Source organism: Quercus lobata, chromosome 5 (genome assembly GCF_001633185.2).
Source record: "Quercus lobata isolate SW786 chromosome 5, ValleyOak3.0 Primary Assembly, whole genome shotgun sequence".
Taxonomy (NCBI): domain Eukaryota; kingdom Viridiplantae; phylum Streptophyta; class Magnoliopsida; order Fagales; family Fagaceae; genus Quercus; species Quercus lobata.
This window is the reverse complement of record NC_044908.1, coordinates 19,754,611-19,776,679: the sequence shown is the minus strand read 5'-3', so window position 1 is coordinate 19,776,679 and position 22,069 is coordinate 19,754,611. Positions and strand designations below refer to the sequence as shown.

The window sequence follows — 22,069 nt, the reverse complement described above, 5'->3', positions numbered from 1 at the left end:
GACCTCAAAAGAGTCAATTACCTCTCTCTCTCTCTCTCTCTCTCTCTTTCTCTCTCTTCTTATAAGTAACCTTAATTATCTTTTACTTAACCTGTGACTTTGACACTACTAAATGGAAAAATGTTTTTGGGGTTGTGTGCTGGCAATGCTCCAAGTCTCTTTCTCTTTCACTTTTTTTTATTTTTTATTTTTATAGATTGTAACTAAATCAAAGCTTAATTAACATGGACTTATTAGTTAGTGGGGTGTGACTTTGGTAGCAAGAATGTCACATTAGTCTTTTGTCTTACTTACTAACTTTCTCTATTTCTCTTAGACAAGACTCAAATAAAAGGGTAAGATGTTTGGGATATTGTGCTAATAAGAGAGAGAGGGAGGGTAATGTTTACTTATTAATGTGAGTTGTGGTTGTGGTTTGTGCATGTGTGTGTTTGTTGGTAAAGTGTGGTAGACCCAAAGGGGAGGTATCTTTAGGGGCAGGTCAGCACAGCACGCTTTGTTGCTTCCTGAGCTGAACAACCTATAAGGTTTTTAGGGGGCTCAGGTTGCGTGTGTTTTGCACTAATTCCCGTTTTCTGTTTCGAGTTCTTGAGCAAAGGGGAATCTCTCTGGTTTTTGTCATCCTCTCTCTCTTTTTTTGCTTCTTCTGTTTTGTATCCAAGTCCTAGAAAGATATAAGAGAGAGAAAGGAAGAAGTGAAGAACCCACTAAGCGTGCTAATATAAAGTTTTTTAAGAGAAAAGTTAGATATTAACAATCCCATGCTATTATAGCTCCATCTCTGCTTTTGGGTTGTTATTCTTATTGGGTTGTTTTTCTAACTTGGTGGGGTTTCTCTTTGGGCTTTCTATAATATTGTGCTTTTGGTTTCAAGGGTTGAAGCTCTTAGAGTTTGTGAGTGTTTCATAGTTTTCCTTTGTTTTCTTGCTTTGGTAGCTGAGGTCTCAAAGAAAGTCATTTTTTTTTCTCCCTGGGGTTTGAATCAGAAGCAAAAGAACTGGTTTTTGATGATTTAAGGATGTGGGTCTTTATGGTTTTGAGCTCTGGTTTACCTCTTCAGGTATGTAAAGTTTCTGGTTTTTGGTTTTTGGTTTTTCTATTTGTTTCCTTTGTTCAAAGCTGTTGCAAAGTTAAAGTTTTTAGCTTTAGTTTTTGTTTTATATGGAGTTTGCATCTGTTCTATCAAGTTTCTAATGGATATATATTTTGCATTTTCCAGTGAGGTGAACAAATCTTCTTGCTTTTAGTTTGACATAGTGGTAGAGAGAAGGTGAAATCAAGTTATTTTCAGAACAGTCTTGGGTTTAGAAATGGAGAAGTCTTCGAGAAATGAGGATGCCTGTCCTCAGTTGTTGGATTTGATTTCAAAAGAGAGAGAGTGGCTTGTGAACAGAGATGGAGAAAGAAGGCATGGCTTTCCAGAGGAGAAAAAGTTGGAGCTTAGGCTTGGTCCACCAGGGGAAGACTGGTCTGTGAGAGACAACAGCAAAAACAACCAAAGACAGAGAGATGAGTCTCTACTTTCTTTTGGGTACTTCTCTCCCAGGACTTCCAGGACCAATAACAACAGCAATGGAAGCCAAACTCAGATGTTTGCTGCTTCCTCTGAGAACCCAGTTGGAGCTGTATTGTCATCCCCATGGCCTTCTTCTTCAGCTTACCAGGGAAAGAACCACAATCAACAACAGACAAAACCTCCATCATTTCTTCAGTTCCCTTCAACACCTCAGAGCTTGCCTGTCATGGCTCAGGAAGCATCACAACCTTGTTGCACTAAAGTGGTAGACTTGCAGAGTGCAGAGAAGAAAGGATTTTCACCATCTTCTGCAAAGACAGCTGTGCCAAACAGCTCTCAGAAAAGGTGCTTCAGCTTTTTCATCTCTTATGTATATTTCCTTTTTTTTATCATTCGGACAGAGGATATTCATTCACAGTGTCACGTTGTTGGATGTTGTGTGGTCCATGCATAATTGCTCTATTTGTCTATGTTTCTAATGCATAAATAGATCTTTAGCTTTCAATCATATCTTATATTTTTTACCCATTCATTCATTAAATTTCAACAAGGTAACTTGTTTTTCCTTCTAATTTCTTACCTGCCCGTATTAATTTTAACTGTCAGCTTCTTTGGGCAACTTTAAGCTTTGTCGCATATGCTTCCTATTTTGTGCTATTCTTGGCCTCTTATCTCTCCCTTCTTTCCGTATCAAATGATTCTAATTAAGCAAAGTTTGGATTTTATCTCTATTATGCTTACTTTGACAATCTTTTCTTTCTTGAATTGTGAATTTTGCGTGTACTATTGTTCCTCCTTATTCTCTAGTAAAAGACCAATAAATATTTATGTACAACTTGAATAGTATTGGTTACAACAAATTTCATCGTTGTACTGAAGTTTTAGGCTTGTAGCTACTCTAGTGTAAATAATTTTTAATGCTAAAGGTGCTTAATCTCTTTTGACTTTATTGTGTATTTCTGTTTTTTGATCTTAATTCTGTTGTGATGCCTTTCCAAAAATAGGACTGCTCCTGCTCCAGTTGTGGGTTGGCCTCCAATTCGTTCATTCAGGAAGAATCTTGCAAGCACCAGCTCCTCAAAACCAGCTTCTGAGTCTCAAAATGGTGTTACAGACAAGGTTGCCAGTCAAAAACCAGATGAAACTTGCAACAAAGGTCTATTTGTGAAGATCAATATGGATGGAGTTCCTATTGGCAGAAAAGTGGATCTCAAAGCTTATGACAGTTATGACAAACTCTCCTCTGCAGTTGATGAACTCTTTAGAGGCCTACTTGCAGGTTTTTCTACTAGTCTCTTTTTCAACTTAGACCCTTATAGTCTATTTGTCATCTTTTTTATTTTTGTCAATTAATTTATCTCTATAGTCAATTTGTGCGTGTGTTTGTTGGGATGTAGGGGTCAGATATTGTCAATTTTTGTTTAGATCAGTTTATTTGCAGTTCATATAATTGAGAAAAAGTGGGTGTGGGGGAGCGTGGTATTAAAGAAATTATTTCTTTGGTAGTAATATCAACTTATTCAACATAATTTCGGTATGATAGTTACTGATGTCAATATGACCATTCTTGCTTTAGACATATTATATAGTATTCATAATACGTGTAGGCCATCAGATCAGAAATTCTATTAGATAGCTAAGCCATGTGGTCAAATTCTCTTTACCAATCAATTTGTTTAATTCATGAGTTTGTGGTGTGGTCCCTTTATGAATAAGAAGGAATTTTGTTTTTTAATCTGCTTCTATTGGAGAGTAGTTAGGGAGTTGAACATTCAGGTTTCTCCTCCAATTATTGTTATTAGCATATTTGTTTCTGTATTTTCCTTCAATTGTTTGTCTATGTTTTAGCATATTGTTAAATCATGAGTATATGACTTCAATACACAGTGTTGTAGTTATCTCATTTTGTTTGTCCTATGCTATATTGTTTAGCTCAAAGAGATTCCTCTGCTGGTGGAATCCAGAACAAGCAAGAGGAAGAGAAAGCAATTACTGGTTTATTGGTTCGAAGTGGAGAATATACTCTTGTTTATGAGGATAATGAAGGAGACAGGATGCTTGTTGGGGATGTCCCATGGCAGTAAGCATCTTATCACTGTGGATCTGATGCAATTTTGATTTATTTAGATTATTCTGTCCTTTATTATATTCCTACAATTAGTGATTGAGTCTATAGCACATTTTATGGCTGTATTTAGTTTAATCTTCCCGGTAAAACAGCATTGATTCCTAATCTTGTAACTATAAAATCCTTTATTTAATCACAGTAGTACAATACGGTTTGTTACCTTTTTTATCTATTCATTCCCAGAACTCAATGTAACACATCTTGTTTTTCACATACAAAAGTTGTATGACATATTTTGGCTCTTGCATTTGGCAGCTTGCTAAGCTAATGTTAGGACATACTAACTTCTTTAGTTCTTGATTAATTGTATGATTTGTTTTATGAATTTAATTTCTCAGTTTATAATTTACAGAATGTTTGTATCTACGGTTAAGAGGCTGCGCGTGTTGAAGAGCTCTGAACTTTCTGCGCTTAGCCGTAAGTTTATTTTCAAATTCCATAAGTATATACATAGTTTCCTGTATTTATGAAATGTTTTTCTTTCCCATTAATGTCTCAAATTAAAAGTTGATTGCATTTCATGTTCAGTTGGCAGCAGTAAGCAGGGGAAATTATCACTTGACTCTCCAATGAGGTGAAGAAAGAGGAATCTTTCTCCAAAAATATCCATAGTGAAAGTTTGAAGGAGATTTGATTTCTGTTTCCATTTGACGTTTTGGTGCATAGTTTCGTTGGCAAGAAAAGAGAATTTTTCAGCTCACAAGTCCAAGTGATGTTTCATGGATGGTTTTGTTTTGTTTTTGTTCAGAATTCCTCTTGGCTCTTGTAGAAAGCTTAAAAGAGCCAGGCAAAAATGTATTCTGATAATGCACTATTGAGTAACAAGTTATGATATTTTTGGTTTGTATTTAATTTTGTGGTGATACCAAAACTTAGGAAGAATGTTGATAAAAATGCTGATTCTTACCCCATTAAGCCCAATTATCCTGAATTTGTACTAAACATGGGGTAAGGGCGTGCTTGACTAAGCCAATCTTAAAGTGACTAATTGTTTGGTTATGCCACTTTCAGCCTAAACGGTTTTCAAAATGGCTGCATAAACTTGGGTACAAATACAACACCCTGCGTAAATAAAGAAAAACATGTTACATCAAGTGGGGAACAAAGACATTGAAAACCATGTAGCATTTTCTTGACCTTATAAAAGCAAAATACTTGGCATATATTTTTGGGACCAAGAAACTTTGAGTTGATAAAACGCTTGTGGGCAGTACTGTTATTGCGACAATTTTGTCAAACTTAACAGGTTTTATATTTGACCAAAAGATGCTCCAAGTGGAATTGGTGCATGCATTAATTCTAACCTAAAAATGCATTTCCTGGGGCTAGTTTTTCTACGCCCATAGAAATTGCAGGTTAGACCTAGCTTTAGGTTCAGTTGTGTACAATCTGGATGCAATTTTAAAGCCTCATTTTTCCTAGATAAGTCTATATTTAAGTCTTTAACCAACTGCAAGTGAATCAATAAAAACCTATCCAAACAATGAAATTTTGGATGAAATTTCTGCTACTAGCCCCAAGCTAGACCGTTCTCAATTTGATTTTTTTGGTTGAATTAGACCTTTCACCTTTGTTTTTTTCTTTGCAATAAGCCCCTACAAATTTGAGTAATTATTAGCGGACGTGATCTTGATCAATGAAGCTCCTATAAGTGAAACAATGATGGGCTGTAAAGCCCCTACACTTTCTTCCCTTTTTGGATTCCATTGATGCCGCTGCTGCTAAGTACACTATTCAAATGTTCCTTTTGGCTTTGGGTGGGGCGAAAGTATAACATTATACTCCTTTTGTTCAAAAGTGTGGACCAAAATCCTTTCAAGCAGACCATTGATAGTGATGCAAATCCAATATCATAATACTTATTCTATTCATCATTTTTGGACCCTTCGATCATTTTTTTCATTCCAAACAAAAGATGCTTGTTAGACATTCTTTCTGAGCTGGAGACACATGGCTAGATCAAATGGATGTTGGACTGATCGAGCTGAGCTGTGTTATACTCAATAGACATCAGGAGCAACTTAAAAAAAAGCTAAATGAGAACAAGTTTTGAGAAGGATTGAAGGGTCATTGTTGTTGAGAGCTGCCTAACTTGGGGACGAAAACTATGACTGGTTTCACTTTAAAGGGTCTGCATGTGTGTAGCACAAAAAAGAGAGATAGCTAGATAGATAGATAAAGATGGGTTTGTTGTTGTTAAATTGTGATTGAAATAATATCAGTTCTATCTGAAATCATTATTGACAGTTTGACACCACTATCATTAACATCAAATGTCAATCATGACAAGAAATCTTAGCGGTTGTTGAAAACAATATAAAAATTTTGTGTTTCTACCCCCATTTTTCTTTTTCTTGTTCCTTTCAATCTAATGACATGCATCATGCATGACCACGTGTGCAAGGAGACGGGCCTGAAGGATTGACCTAAAACATGCTCCTGTCCCTTCCATGGAAAATGATAGATGGAAAGTTTGAAAATATTTTGTTTTGTTTTATGTTATTTTGGGATGGAAGATTTTTTGGGAGGGAAGAAACCAATGTAACACTAATTTGTAAAATAGTCCACCTTAAAAAAAAAAAAAAAATCTAATTTGTAAATCGCCCAAAAACTCAAAGGTCATTCTAGGCTTGTAGGCTTTGAGTAATTGACCAACATTTTGCCAAAACAAGAAATTAAAAAGAGAAATTGACTATCACATGGCATGTTGGCCACGTTCCATTTTAAAAAATAAAATAATATATATATATATATATATTTTTTTTTTTTTATTACTTTATCCGAAAGTGAGGTTTTTTAGACCAGTTGGGCCTATAACTAAACAGGGTATAAAGTCGGAAATCAATGAGGTCAGACCCAAATCAGACCGGACTAAGTGGACTAGATGGTACAAACCCAAAATATATATTTTCTTCCTGGGCTCAAAGGGCTTAAACATGCTGTCTGGGATTACGAGTGTACAGCCACAGGGTTGAACTTGGAATTAGACGTGAAAAAAATTCACCAGAAACTCTAGTTAAGATTTTGGTGAACAGAAGATGACAACTTATCAATTTAGACGTGACAAAACGGGTCAGAATTTATTGACCCAACCAAAATCTGTTTTTTACCTGAAGTAAAAATGGGTTGACTCTTGACCCAACTCATTTTTTGCAGGTCAATCTAACCCAATCCGTGGCTTAAACCATTTTTTTAAAACATTTTTTTTTTGGTAAAAAAATAATAAAATTAAGACAATGTTGGTTTAATTGTTTGTTGTGAACTTTAAGGAAACAATTGAAACCTTTACATAACTATCTGCAAATGAATTGTAAAATGAATGGTTGAGACATTCTGTAATGAGTAAAGATTTTTATATATCAAATAACAAAGTACATGTCAAGATAATATGGTTACAACAGAGTTAAAAATATATATTTAAAATTATAGACATGTATGAGAAATACTAATAAGTGTGAAAATAATGAAGTCAAAGTATCAATAAAATTAGCATAAATTATGAATGCTTAGACCTATTTTTTAACAATTCATGTCCAAAATAAACAGCTTTTCAAAATAAGTTATGATATTTCCTGGACTGTGTGTTACTTAACAATGACATCATAATCATAAAAGAGACCATGAATAAATAAGTAAGCAATCAAACTTTAATATATATTTTCAAATTGAAAAAGAGTGATAACCACAATTAATAATAGATTATAAATTAGTTTTCAAGATTGTAAATTCCTTATATGTTTTTATTCTTTGTCAAATTAGTTATCCAATAAGTCATTTATAATTTTGTTTTATATTTTGAAATGTTAATATTATGTAGAAATGAAACATGTGTATTTGTTTTACTTATCCTTTGAGCTATTTTGTTTTGGTTAGTAATGTTGGGATTTGTATCATTTTAAAATTATTGAACAAGTATTAATTTGTTTAGCTAAGTTAATTCTTGATATGAGTGGTGAATTCAAAGTAATGCATTTTACATCAAATAATTTGTTGCATGACTTTCCAAATGATAAATGCATGTTGTTGTTGTTGTTGTTTTTTTTTTTTTTTTTTTTTTTTTTTTTTAATTCATGTGAAAAACATAGGTCATCCCGATCTAACCCGCAACCTGATTGACCCAATCCATTTCTAACCTGCTTAAAATAACCCGTATATTTTGCCAAAACCCATTTTGACTTGCAACCTGATTGATCTGACCTAAACCTAATCTGTCTTGTTGGTTTGCAAAGTCTATATATCATATTTCAAATTAACTTTCACCACCTTGTTAGGATGCTTGTCCCTTAAATCAAACATGAAGTTATATGTGTTAGCACTAGTGGGTGAAGATTTTCTTATAGAACAAAAACACACACTTTGTATTGGAAGCAAGAACAAATCGAAAATTGGAACTGTGTATGAAGAAAAGAGAGAGTGAGAAAAAGAGAGGAAGAGAAAGAAAGAGAGAGAGAAACTATTTGATTAAAAAACTAAATTTCTTGCTTAATGATAGATTGAAGCTTACAGAGATATTTATAGTACAAGCTGAGCATAACTAAAGACCAATAATTCCACATTATACAGATCTGATCCGTGAGATTGGGAAGGATAAAACAAACTAAGTCTAACAGTTCTTTGCGACATAACAACTGCATTTCAAGCACACCACACGATACCATTTTAGCTTAATTAAGTCTTAACCAATAGCACACACTAAAACGAAGCATTTCATAAACACTCATTAGTGAAACAATGTGTTTCCTTCATATTTGAAATACCAACGGTAACTCCCAAATCTTATCTTCAACCTCAAGCCCTTTGTTCTAAAATCAACCATCTTCTTCCTTAAGCATTTTATTCTTGTTCTTCATACTGGAATTGTCACTATCATCAACATCTCCCCTCAAACGACTGGGGGAGGAATCCAACAGGAGTTTGTGACGCTAAAGAAGAAAAGAGGGAGAAGGCAAGGGCTTGATGAACAAATCAGTGAGGTTGTCTTTACCAGAAACAAAGCAGACACACAAATCATGACGCAACACCTTCTCACGAACATAATGATAATCAACCTTGTTATGCTTTGTGTGAGAATGAAACACAGGATTAGCAGAGAGTTCAATGGCCGAGACATTGTCACACCAAATGACAAGGACAAGGACATGCGAAGCTAAGACAATTCAACAACAGTGATGGCTAAGGCACGATATTCAGCCTCGGTGGAAGAATGTGCAACCATGGCTTGCTTCTTTGCTAACCAGGAGATAGGGCAGGGACCTAAGAAAACAAGAAAACCAGTAGTAGATCGACGGTCAGTGGGATCCCTAGCCTAGTCTACGTTAGAGAAAGCTATGAGAGTTAAAGGGCCAGAAGTGAAGGAGATACCATGGTGTAGAATTCCATGAATTTATCTAAGAACTCTCTTAGCAGCTTCTAGGTGAGCACTGGTAGGCTTACTTATAAACTGACACAATTGATGAAAACTGAAAGCAAGATCTGGGCGAGTAAAAGTTAAGTACTGAAGAACCCTAACCATGCTTTTATACTCAGTTGGATCAGATAGAGAGACACTATCATGAGGAAGCAATAGAGTAGATGGGCAGCATGGAGTTTTTGTAGGCTTAGAGTTCTCCATATAAAATTTGTGAAGAACATCAAAAGCATAGTTAGATTGAGAGAGAGTGAGCCCAAACTCATACCTTGTAATTTGAACACTTAAGAAGTAACTGAGAGAATCAAGGTCTTTATGCTCAAAGACAGCACTGAGAGCATCAATAAGAGAGTAAATATGCTTGGAGTTGTTCCTTGTGATGATAATGTCATCTACTTAGGGAAGTAGATAAATAATGGTGCTGTGAGATTGAAAAATGAACAAGGAACTGTCAGCCATAGAAGCAATGAACCCAAGATGTAATAAATGAAAGGTAAACCTCTCAAACCAAGCCCGGGGTGCTTGTTTGAGACCATAAAGAGACTTATATAACTTGCATACATAATTTGGATGAGCAGCATCAACATATCCAGGAGGCTAGTGCATATAGACCTCTTCCTTAAGGTGGCCATATAGAAATGCATTCGACACATCAAGCTATCTTAAGGGCCAATTGCAACCAACAACAATAGCAAATACTAATCTAATAGTGGCTGGTTTAATCACTGGACTGAAAGTTTTTGAATAGTCTATATTAGCTTGTTGATGAAACCTTTTAGCTACAAGCCTAGCCTTGTAACGAGCAATAGTCTCATCACTGTTAAGCTTAAGCTTGTACCTCACATCACTTAGGGTATTTGGAGGATATTTTATAAGAAGGAGGTTTAGTATTGGTATAATCTAATACTGCTTTATAGCAAAGTTTGGCTTTAGGTTTGACAATACCACTTTTAGACCTAGTTTGCATTGGATGCTGATTGGAAACAATGGAGATTAGGGCAATAGACACTGGAGGTAATGGAGATGGAACTGTAGAAGAAATAGTTGTGGCAAGTAATGGAGATGTGACGGCAGTGATAGCAAGAGTAGGTGAGGCATTGGTGGCAGGATCAGGCACAATAGGCAAGGGAGGTGTGTCTGCAGAACTAGAAGGAGGCAGTGAAGTGTCATGAGGAAGAGAGGGATTGGTATGTGAGGTATAAGGATCTAACAAGGAAGGATGATTAAAAGCATGAAGATAAAGAAGGTTTGATAACCAGAGAGAATTGGACAAGACTAAAGCAGAGGAAGATGAGATAGAAGCACATGAGGAAAGAGTGGGAAAGGGGAATTTGGACTCATTAAACAAGACATGCCTAGAGGTATATATATGTTGAGATTGAACATCAAGACAGAGATACCCTTTAGAACTAGAGGAATAGCCTAAGAACAAACATTCTTTGGTTCTAGGATCAAGTTTGTGAGATGTGTAAGGCCTGAGATGGGAATAGCAAACACAACCAAATACCTTTAGTTTTGACATATCTAGTGGAGTGGAGTAAAGTTTGCACCAAGGAGAAACAAAATTTAGAACATAAGTGGGAAACAAATTTATCAAGGTAACAGTTGTGAGAATAGTATAGGACCAATAAGAAGTGAACATAGAAGCCTGAGACAGAAGAGTAATAATGGTCTCAATCAGGGGCCTATGCTTTTTTTCAACAAAGCCATTTTGCTGTGGGGTGTAGGGACAAGATATTTGGTGAATTATACCATGTTGTAGTTGGTAAGATTTAACAACAGAAAATGTATACTCACCTCCCCCATCAGATCTTAGAGTTTTGATTTTAGATGAAAATTGATTTTCAATCATGGCCTTAAACAAAATGAATTTAGAATAAATTTCTAACTTAGACTTAAGGAGATAAATCCAAGTAAATCTTGTAAAATGATCAACAAACAAAATGTAATAACAAAACCATTGATAGATTGCACTGGTGCAGGACCCCATACTACATCAGAGTGGATAAGTTTAAAAGGGGAAGATGCAACAAATTGAGATTTAGGAAAAGGTAGATTATGCATTTTACCATACAAATAGTGAGTACATGATTGAACCATAGCAATACACTTATTTAATACAGGTTTGAAATCAAGGATAGGAAGTTTGAGAACTTGATCATGAGGATGACCAAGTCTCATGTGCCAAAATGTTTTATTGAAAATAGTGGACTTAGCAACATTGTTGCAGACTTTAGAAGACAAAGTGAGATGAGGAGCCTTATGAAGATAGATGAGATAAACTCAATCTTCACTCGTACCCTGGTAGTGTACCTTTGTTGTGACCAAAGCCTGAATTGAAAGTATATTTTCATCAAAATAACACCAACAATGATTATCATGATAGATTTTATTAACAGAAGATAGATTAGAAGAAATGGATGGGACTCCAAGCACATTGTTTAGGTGAAGGGTTGAATAAAAGGAAGGAATGAAAGTATTACCTATGTGAGTAATAGGTAGATTCTACCCATTGCCAACTGTAAGGTGATCTTGACCTCCATAAGGCTTTGGAAAGCTGAGTTGATTGGAGCTGGAAGTAACATGATCTGTGGTTGCACTATCAGCTAGCCAAGGTTACTCCTGTGCAAGACAAGTATTAGATGCAGTGGCCATTGCTGTAAATTTGGTAGATGGATGTTTGCCTTGGTAGGCATAATCCATCCTATGATATCAGTCTATGGCTAGATGACCAAGCTTGCCACAAATTTGACAAGTTGGCCTTTCAAATCTGGGAGTAGCTGTGCCAATATTGGACTAGTTTTGCTGGGAGTGAAAGGACTATACTGAGGTGAGTGATTACCTGCACCTTCACCTTCTCGTCCACCTCTACTATTGTAATTTCTTCAGCCCCTTCCTTTATTGTATTGATTGTAGTTGTTATTTGGCTTTGGAGTAGCAGTTGCTACCATTACAAAGATTGGATCTTTAGCATCCAAACCTTCATTCAAGGACTCTTCTTCTGCATTAAGCATGGTTGAAAGTTCATGAAAACTCAATTGAGTGCTTCTGGTCCTTATTGCGAACCTGAAAGCATTGTATTCTTTAGGAAGTCCCTTGATAGTTACATGAAGTAGCTCTTCATCATCTATGACCACACCAACTGCTAGGAGCTTATCTCTCACAACTTTGATCTTTTGTAGATAAATATCCACGGTATCTGCTCCCTTCTTGAGGTTATGAAGTTCACCTTCAAGATTCATTATATGAGATATTGAAGAGAACCTATTCTCTAAGACTTTCCAGACCTCCATGGTAAATGTACAACCAACTGTGAGGGCCAGAATGGAAGGTGAGAGAGTAGAGCTCATGAAAGTTAACAAATTTTTCTCCTCCTTTGACCTCTAGAGTGTGTAATCTGGATTCACAATTGAGGTAAAAGCACCAACAAAATACTTAAGAAATTTCTCAGGAACCAATTGTGGTTCTTTAAGTAGTTCAAACAAGGAATAGGATTCCAAAACCATTGAAATTTGATGTTTCCACACAATATAGTTTGTATTATCTAGCTTGACAGTCATCATATTAGCCATATTTGAGAGAAGAAGAAATGGTTGATTCATCACATTCATTGTGGAATTTGAAGAAGCTAAAAAATGAATAACTGTTGAGCTTGAGGTTGCCATTGAAGAATTCTATGCATGAATCTCTTACTCTAATACCTTGAAGATTTTCTTATAGAACAGAAACACAAACTTTGTATTGGAAGCAAGAACAAATCGGAGATTGAAACTGTGTATGAAGAAAAGAGAGAGAGAGAGAGAGAGAGAGAGAGAGAGAGAGAGAGAGAGAGAGAGATTGTTTTTATTGAAAAACTAAATTTCTTACTTAATGATAGATTGAAACTTACAAAGATATTTATAGTACCGGTTGAGCATAACTAAATAACAATAATTCCACATTATACGAATTTGATCCATGAGATTAGGAAGGATAAAACAAACTAAGTCTAATAGTTCTTCATGCCATAACAACTGCATTTCAAGTACACCACACAACACTGTTTCAACTCAATTAAGTCTTAACCAATAGCACACACTAAACAGAGTTTTTCATAAACACCCATGAGTGAAATGGTGCATTTCTTCCATATTTGAAATACCAATGGTAACTCCTAAATCTTATCTTCAACCTCGAGCCTTCTATTCTGAAATCAACCATCTTCTTCCTTAAGCGTTTTATTCTTGTTCTTTGTTCTGGAATTGTCACTATCATCAACTGTGGGATCATATTCGTGCAGCATGTAGGAATTTCAAAAAACAAAAACAAAAAATTCCCATAAGGGTTAAAAAGAATCAATTTTTGAAAAACAAGTTATAAGTGCCCATTTGGCATGTGGTTTCAAATTCCTTTTTTTTGGGGGGGGGGGGTTGGTTTAACATTTTAAATCTTTAAAAAAAAAAAAAAAACAACTTGTTTAAACATTCTATTTAAAAAAAAGAAAAAGAAAAATAAGCTTACCAAGTAGACTTGTGCTTTTCCTTAAAAAAAAAAAAAAAGTAGACTTTTGCAGTAAAAACTTACCAAATGTTCCAATGGGAAAGTCTGGGGTTCGATTGGAATCCACTGGTTAAACCAACAAGATATGTCAGGTCAAGTATACCTCATATCATACATCTAGTTGCCACACTACATTAGCATAGGGAATACAAGCCATTTTCTTTTTCTTTTTCATCTTGAGTCTTAGAATATGTTTTGGCTCGAGCTCTCATTTTTTGTTATATGAGTGTATTGTGTATATGAGTTTACAATCACACATTTGAAAACAACCAAGAACTTAGGGTTTTTTTTTTTTGGTGACAGACCTAGAAGTTTTTTTATTTTTCAATGATGTTTGAATATATTAAGCCTCAAGATATAGTTTGCTTTACCCATGTCATTCACCTCAAAGTTGGAGGACAACCATCCTTTCGTTCCAACAATCATTTCTATGTCACTTTTGGCCAATAGTATCTCAGCAAAATCAATGATAGAATAATGAAGCTTCTCTTAGACCACTTCATGTAGATACAATGATCTTCTCCAATAATCGTAAACCCATTTGATAGAATGGCTTGATGGGAGCTCAAGTACTACTATCTAGATGATTGATTCATAACAAATATGGACCATTTAAGTTTGCACACTTTGTGCTTTTAACCGTTGGCTATGAAGCCAACATGCTAATTCACATAGACCTTCTTATTTAGTTCTCCATTGGAAAATTTGTTTTAATGTCCATATGATATAATTCCAAATTCAAATTTGAAACAATTACCAAAATAAGGTGAATTGAGGCAAATCTCACTATGGGTCAAAAGGTTTCCTCATAGTCAACACTTTTCTTTTGGGTGTAGACTTTTTTCACTTGTCAAGTCTTGTACATTTGTATTGAACCATCCACTTTCCGTTTGATTTTAAGAACCCATTTTGTTCCTAATGACCTTTCGCCTTAAAATTAGATCTACCAAATCCAAACTAAATAAGTTCGCATTAACTCAATTTCATCATTCATTACATTCATCCATGTATCACTAGCTAAAGATGAAAGAGGTTCTTGTATAGTTCTACGCTCATCATTAACTTGTGAAGCAATCATAAAGGCTTCCCCTTCATTCTCAAAACAACGATAAGAAATGTTTTCATGTTTGCCTCTACATGGTGGCTATTGTTGTGAATCCTTTGCTAGTGGTGCGATCCCATTAGTTTGTGTCACTCCTACTATCTCTACGAGTTTCATGAAAATTTTCCTTATTTTCTATTAGTTTGCTTGGGTTACCTTTCTTTGGATCTATCATCTCATTAAGTATCAAGTTTTTATCAATTTCACTTCTTTTTAAAACAATTTGAAACTCCTTCCGCCAATGATCTATAGGTCAAATGGTATTCCCTATCCTTACAAATGCCAAGAGATTTAGAATCTGTAATACAAATGTCAATCTTGTTTAAAGTGAATTGAATTGGAAAAATAATATGCACTTTTAGTTTGAAAAAGGAAGATACTTACTTCTTTCAATTTTCTATCCTTTGAGTGAATGTATGCTTCAAAGTCAAAAGGTTGTCAATTGTCTCAAAAGTTAAATTGTTCTAAATATTGAATTAAAAAAATTGTTAGGAAATGATCAATTTAATCATAATTCTAATGGTCACACATCTCTCAATGCATGAAGTTCCCAAGATAATCCATTAATTGAGGCCAGAAAGAACTAAAGTTCAAAATTTGACCAATTAGCCTCCACTAAATTTACGAAGTCAATTGCTTAATAAAATAATAATAATAATAGTTTGTGTCATTTCTACCATCTCTACGAGTTTCAAGAAAATTTTCTTTATTTTCTATTAGTTTGCTTGGGTTACCTTTTTTTGGATCTATCATCTCATTAAGTATCAAGTTTCTATCAATTTCACTTCTTTTTGAAACAATTTGAAACTCCTTCCACCAATGATCTATAGGTCAAATGGTATTTCCTATCCTTACAAATGCCAAGAGATTTACAATCTGTAATACAAATGTCAATCTAGTTTAAAGTGAATTGAATTGGAAAAATAATATGCACTTTTAGTTTGAAAAAGGAAGATACTTACTTCTTTCAAGTTTCTATCATTTGAGTGAATGTATGCTTCAAAGTCAAAAGGTTGTCAATTATCTCAAAAGGTTAAATTGTTCTAAATATTGAATTAAAATTTTTTTTAGGAAATGATCAATTAATCATAATTATGATGGTCACACATCTCTCAAAGCATGAAGTTCCCAAGATAATCCATTAATTGATGGCCAGAAAGAACTAAAGTTCGAAATTTGACCAATTAGCCTCCACTAAATTTACGAAGTCAATTGTTTAATAAAATAATAATAATAAATAAATAAATGAAGTCAAATTCATGAGCTCAATTTATTTTGGATATAACTTGAAATCTTGAACATTTTTCTTGCAGGTGTGGTTATAAGGGATTCTCCAGGACGAGTGGAAGCAACCTTGAGTAAGAACTTACATGTGCCTTTAAGGCTTTTGGAAACGGAGGCAATGACTTTTGAGGATGGAGTTAGTTTTGTACGGGATGTGGGTATTCGTGATGTTGTGTTTGAATGTGATTCCAAAGTTGTTTTTGATACAATTTTGGGTTATCACAATCCACTAGTGGCTATTGATAATGTTGTTGTGGGGATTTGCACAAGTACGTATTACACTTGAAGTGACAAGACAACCGCCCAACACATATCTTGGCACAGTTTGTCAAGAGTATTGATAGTTATGTAACTTGGATGAAGGAAAATCCTTATATGATTGAGTCTGCTTTAGCTTAAGATGTATTGCTTTTATCTCGTTCTTAATGAAAGTTGCTATCCGTTAGGTTCTAAATATTTAGGAATAAATGTTTAGGTTCTAATTTTCTGTATGTTGGCAAACCAAGTACAAAACATGTTTACTTTAAGATTTCTAAGTCTTAGAACGAGTGTTAGACATTGCTTAAATGAGTTCAAGCCAAGATTCAAGAATAGTCAAGCTGCAGAAAGAAGAATTCAAAATTTGCAAGGCTTGATTAATTGAGAGATAAGCTAAACTAATCGAGAATCATATTCTACAGAATTTAAATCAGGCTTTGAGTTCAATACTAGGAAAACCCTAAATACGTTTCAAAAGTTCTTGGAAGCCTTGTGAGTTACTCCTGTGAAATTTGAGAGGTTTTGTAACCTCTTAACTCAACAAGCATATACTGGAAAGAAGATCCATATACAAGAACCGATGGAGATAAGTTGCTGCATAAAAGATCAACTACTGTTGATGGTTTAAAGTTTTGAGTGGGATCTTAGAGTCACAAATGTGTTCAATAAATTCAAATAGAAGAGTTCGTGGATTCGGAGCTATGTGTGATTACATGAATAAGTACTACAAGAGGTAGCTTTAGATTTAAGGAAAAATCTATTGTAAAACTTTCATTTTATCATAGTAAATTTGTTGGCTTCTAGGTTTTTTACCTTGAAACTGGACGGTTTCATTACTTTTCCTAGGTCATCATATTATCTACGTTATTTATTTTCCACTTTATGTGATATGATTGTTTGTGTTTAATCTAGATTTGAATAATAAACCTAAGTAACAACTTGATTAATTAATTAAGTTAAACAATTTGAGTGTACAGGGGTCTAAACAAACAAACACTATCTTCTTATCCAAAAAAAAAAAAAAGTAATATAATATCAAAGAGTCGAGGAGGGCAAAATTAGAAAATAGAGTAGATTTAATCGTGCATTTGGATTTTTTTTTAATTAATTATGTTTTTTTTTTCTTATATACAATTTTCTAATAAAAACTCTATTTGTACAACTATATAATATAACTTTAAGCAAATAAATAGATAGTTATTTTAGCAAAAAATTAATGCTAATCCATGCTTGAACTCTTTTAAATATTTAACATTTTTAGTTACAAAATAATAGGTGCCCATGTAGGCTGCACTGTGTTCGCGGTGTGATACAGTGCAGTTTTGGGTCATTTTTAGTAACACACTTTGCAGTGCGATTTAGCCAAAATCATAACTGCACCACATCTCATTTTTGTGGTCACATGTGCAGTGCGATGTATAAGATGCGGTTTGAAGCCAATACATTTTCAAATTTTGGGCTTTTCTTGCCCAGCTCAAAACTGATTTTTCTCTTTGTTTTAGGCAAAGTTTTAAACTCTTGAACTAGTTTTTCTTTATTTTGGGTTGGCTTTTCCAATCAATACTTGCTTAGGTCGTTAAACTTTTTTTTTTTGGGTTGAAAACTAGGGATATTAAACTATTATTAATATATTTAATATTAAAAAATAGATATATTAATATATAGAAAGAGTGCAGTGCAGTGCGGTGCAGTTTTCCTATTATAAAACTACAAACTGTACTGCACCATGCAGTGCATTGTAGTTGCGATGCGATGCAATTATGCCATTTTGTTGGTGGTTTTGGTACGACTTTCACGATTTGTGCAGTTCAGTAAACGCCCCTACATGCAGCTCACAAAGGCCATATCTATATATTCATCTTAGTAAAATGACAATGCTTTTGAAAATTTCAACTTTATATTCTTAATGAGGGTGGCTTATTTTCTTTCTCGATGGTCAATACAATCATCAAATTTGAAACCTTAGTTCAGTCAAAACTAACCAGACAATGTAAGTTAATTCTCTTCTGATCACAAACTCTTCTTTTATAAATTAATGTCACATACTTGTTTCTTCTTTTGAAAATTCTGGTTTTTGAATTTGGGTAATTACAATTGTTCTTCAAATAAGATTTCAACAAAAACAAAGATGGGAAAGAAGCCCATGCACATTGCCATGTCTGATGGTTTCAATTATATCTATGGTGAATTAAAATATAAGTGTTCGTTATCAAAAGAACAGTTATATGACATAATAGTTTTTTTTTTTTCGTCTGTGAAGACATTGTAGAATGAAACAAATCCTTTTACAAAAAACTAGTTTCAAAGAATATATTCTCAACTACAAACTCACAGGCAATATTATACTGAAGAAACGGACATGATCAGTTTCCTTTATTCAAGCAAAAAATAAAAAATATAGTGAGAGGCATGTGTTAACACTATACTGAATCAAATTTCAGCTAAATTCTTGAAATTACAGCAATAATATCCCAATCGTTTGTAGGTTACCTTAAAAAAAGAGAGGAAAACAAAACCCTGAAATATCTATTCAGAATGAAAACAACAACATCAAAATTTTAGATCACAAAGACTTCATCCAAATTGGTCAGAATCTCTCTCCATATATCATTCTTGGACTAATTTTAGAATACAAAAGTTCTAAATTGGACAAGCAAATTCAAACTAAACTACTGAAGTACACAAAAACTTCAAAGATCTAGAGCTAAAAACATGAATATATATATAAACCCATGTAGAATTTAGTCATACAAGCTTCAAAAACAAACAAAAATACGCAAGTCATAACCTAATAGGTCCTAAAATTATATATCGTTCTTGGACATAACCCAAGAACCCAATAACTCAAAAGAGAACAAGAACAAGAATATCAGCTTTTAACATACCTACAAATATACAATACTACTCCTTTCTGGTTTGCCTGGCTCTACCTGTGTGCCATTTATGTACACCGTACGTACGTATAGTATTGTCCAAAGGAGAGAGCAGCTAGGGATCTATGCATGAGAGTCTCCACATGTTATGCCAGACTTGGATGTTGTAGAGCCAAATTTGGCTGAGGTTCAGAGAGAGCAAAGCCTTGTTAGCCATTTGTATAGATTATAGAGAACATTTTGTAGTGTGTGTACAATATTGTTATATACTAAATACTAAATATATATTTGGTGTTTCCCGCTTTTATTTGAGGTGGAGAAAAAAACACTCTCATAATGATGTTTTGAATACGTGTTTTTTTTTTTGGGGTGCAATTACTATAAACCCAAAGGTTGAGTTAATGTTTTCCTTTTTCTTCTTCTCTTTCGATATGGTTTTCTTTTGTTGGTTTTCTTCTCTTGATAAGTAATTAGTTTATCAAAACTTATTGTTGCCCTAATGCTGGAGAAGTGGATAAGGGAGGCTCCACAAGATAATGAGGTAATAGCTAGGTAATCTCATTGATTAAATAAAATATCCACTAGGTCTAATATAAGAGAATATATCTCATGCATCCATCAATATATGCATGTATTTTCATTCTTATGGCATGTGAGTAACACATTATTGTGAGACTCACACACCATAAAACCAGAGGATATATATACATAAATCTAATGCAAGAAATAAATTTTTTTTTAATTCCTAATTTTCATTCAAATAGTTATTCAATAGGTCAAGTTAAAGTTAAATTTGTGACTTTGAAATTGGAACTAGGCCAAATGGAAGCCAGTTTGGTGTGTGTGTCCCTTTATATTTTGCTGAATGCTCTAGATTATAAACAAAATAAAATTAAGCAATCCAAATTCCATAATCATGTATTGTTCCTGAATCCTGAGGTGGGTATATAAATGCCTCTTAACACTTACATCCATATCATACTGTGGAAACCGATTATGAAAATATTTTTACTTCCAAATAAGTTGCATATATAGATATAGACTACTTGGCAATTTATAGATTGAAAAGTTTAAACAAGCTAATTTTTGGGCCAAATGAGAGTTAAACATGCAAATCTTGGAGTTTCAAAAAATGATGAGGTCAATAAAGTAATTGGGAGATGGGAATGATGACTAAGATGATGTAATTCAGTGGTATAGAAAGGGTATTATTTGGATATAGTTGGGAGTATTGCATATAATAATTTAGTCTTCCACTACTCCCTCTACTACTCCCGTAATAACTGTAAGTGGAGGTGACAGGGGAAAGGCCTTTCTCAAAGTTTCAACTTCGGCTTCATTTCTCTTTGGACTACACTAAAATAAAAGGGATGTTGAAGGTTGAATCAACGAATTGGGGGCACTTCCACTTATACATATTTTAATGGAGAACCTTCCCTTGGTCAAATCATAATCAATATGTCAATCCTTTATCTTATACTATATACATCTGCCCCTTTTTCTACTCCATAATTTTGTTTTACTAATATATTTTATGTATAAGATAATTTTTTTAAAAATAAGTTTGGTAAGACATTCGTGCTTATCCCCAAATTTAAATTAAAAATAAGTTTAGAAGAGAGAAAGCAAGAAAGAAAATAAAGACTTGCGAGCATCTTTAAATTAAGTGTCGATTTGATATCAATTTTTTTCTTTTTAACTTATTTACTCATACACGATTTCTTAAAACGTTATTTCTTTTTCTTTTCTTTTTTTCTATTTATGAAGTACAACTATATTTTAACCATTGACACAATTTGGTGAGTTCTAAGAACCCATTAGTGGTGTTTCTCTCTAAAAAAATGACTGAATGAGAGCAAAGTGGAACAGCTTCAGTTTGCAAATAAATTCTCAGTAACTAGGAATTTGACATGACAGTTTCATCCTGATTGGATGGCATTGATTATATGTGCAGCACAGTATCTTGATCTGTCCTAGTCAATGGGGAACCTAATGGTTTATTCAATCCATCGAGGACAAGAGACTTCTGTCAAGGAGACCCAGTATCTCCATATTTATTTTTGCTGTGTACTAAAAATTTAATGCTCTTATTATCGAAGTAGCTGCCAAAGTTGAAATTCATGGTGTACATGTCTGAATTAGTTGACGGAGTTGAACACTGTCACACACTCACAGTAACTCATTTGTTGTTTTGTAAAACTAACTTCAAGGAGCGCAATAAATTTATGAAATCCTGGAAATAGCCATGGATGTCGTTTCCATAAATTCCATTAATATAAATAGAATCTTTTCTTCCCCAAGCAGTACACATCATCACAATAGAATCTTTTCTTCAACTGAAGATGTTTGTGCAGATCTTCAAACTCGGTTGAGTAGTCTACTTGTGTTGATTGTATTGAATGGATCTCATTGGAAAACTAAAAAGCATCGACTGAACTCACACAAATAAATTTTTTTTTTTTAAAAGCTATTCAACTGACAAAATAAATAATCAAAATGGTTGAGATGTCAACTGATAGAATAAATTATCATAAGGACTAAGCTTCAAGTCTCAAATAGGAAGTTTCACATACATATACACTAAGATTATATTAGAATAGAAATTCTATCTTGTATAAAAAATAAATAAAAAAACTCTTCATTAGTCAAAATAAAAGAATAAATATTATATTGAGACTCACCAAAACTAAAAACAACGTTATTGTAAAAATATTATGACATTTTGCAGACTATTTTTCTTGTCTTATATTTTTCAACAGTTATGCTATCTAAAATCTCTTATGTCCTATATTGTTCAACAATTATTCTATTTAAGATCTTAAAATATCCGTATTAATTTGTGCAAAAATTTCTTTCTATTTTAGTATAAGAACCTAATTTTCTTATTTTACACAACTTTTTCTCAAAAATTCTCACATAATACTATCTATTTTACATTTTGTTTTATTTAAATAATCACTTT

The 22,069-nt window shown here is 33.7% G+C and overlaps 1 protein-coding gene across 1 annotated transcript; it reads left to right on the top strand.

Annotated features, from left to right (window-relative positions):
• The first annotated feature begins 259 nt into the window (after positions 1-259).
• LOC115991588 (auxin-responsive protein IAA26-like) lies at positions 260-4,496 on the top strand. The gene is made up of 6 exons (XM_031115396.1): positions 260-1,060; positions 1,220-1,861; positions 2,521-2,795; positions 3,449-3,596; positions 3,997-4,061; positions 4,173-4,496. Exons 2-6 carry the CDS (start codon positions 1,311-1,313, stop codon positions 4,220-4,222), a joined length of 1,089 nt encoding a protein of 362 aa, XP_030971256.1. The 5' UTR covers positions 260-1,060; positions 1,220-1,310; the 3' UTR covers positions 4,223-4,496.
• The last annotated feature ends 17,573 nt before the right edge of the window (positions 4,497-22,069 follow it).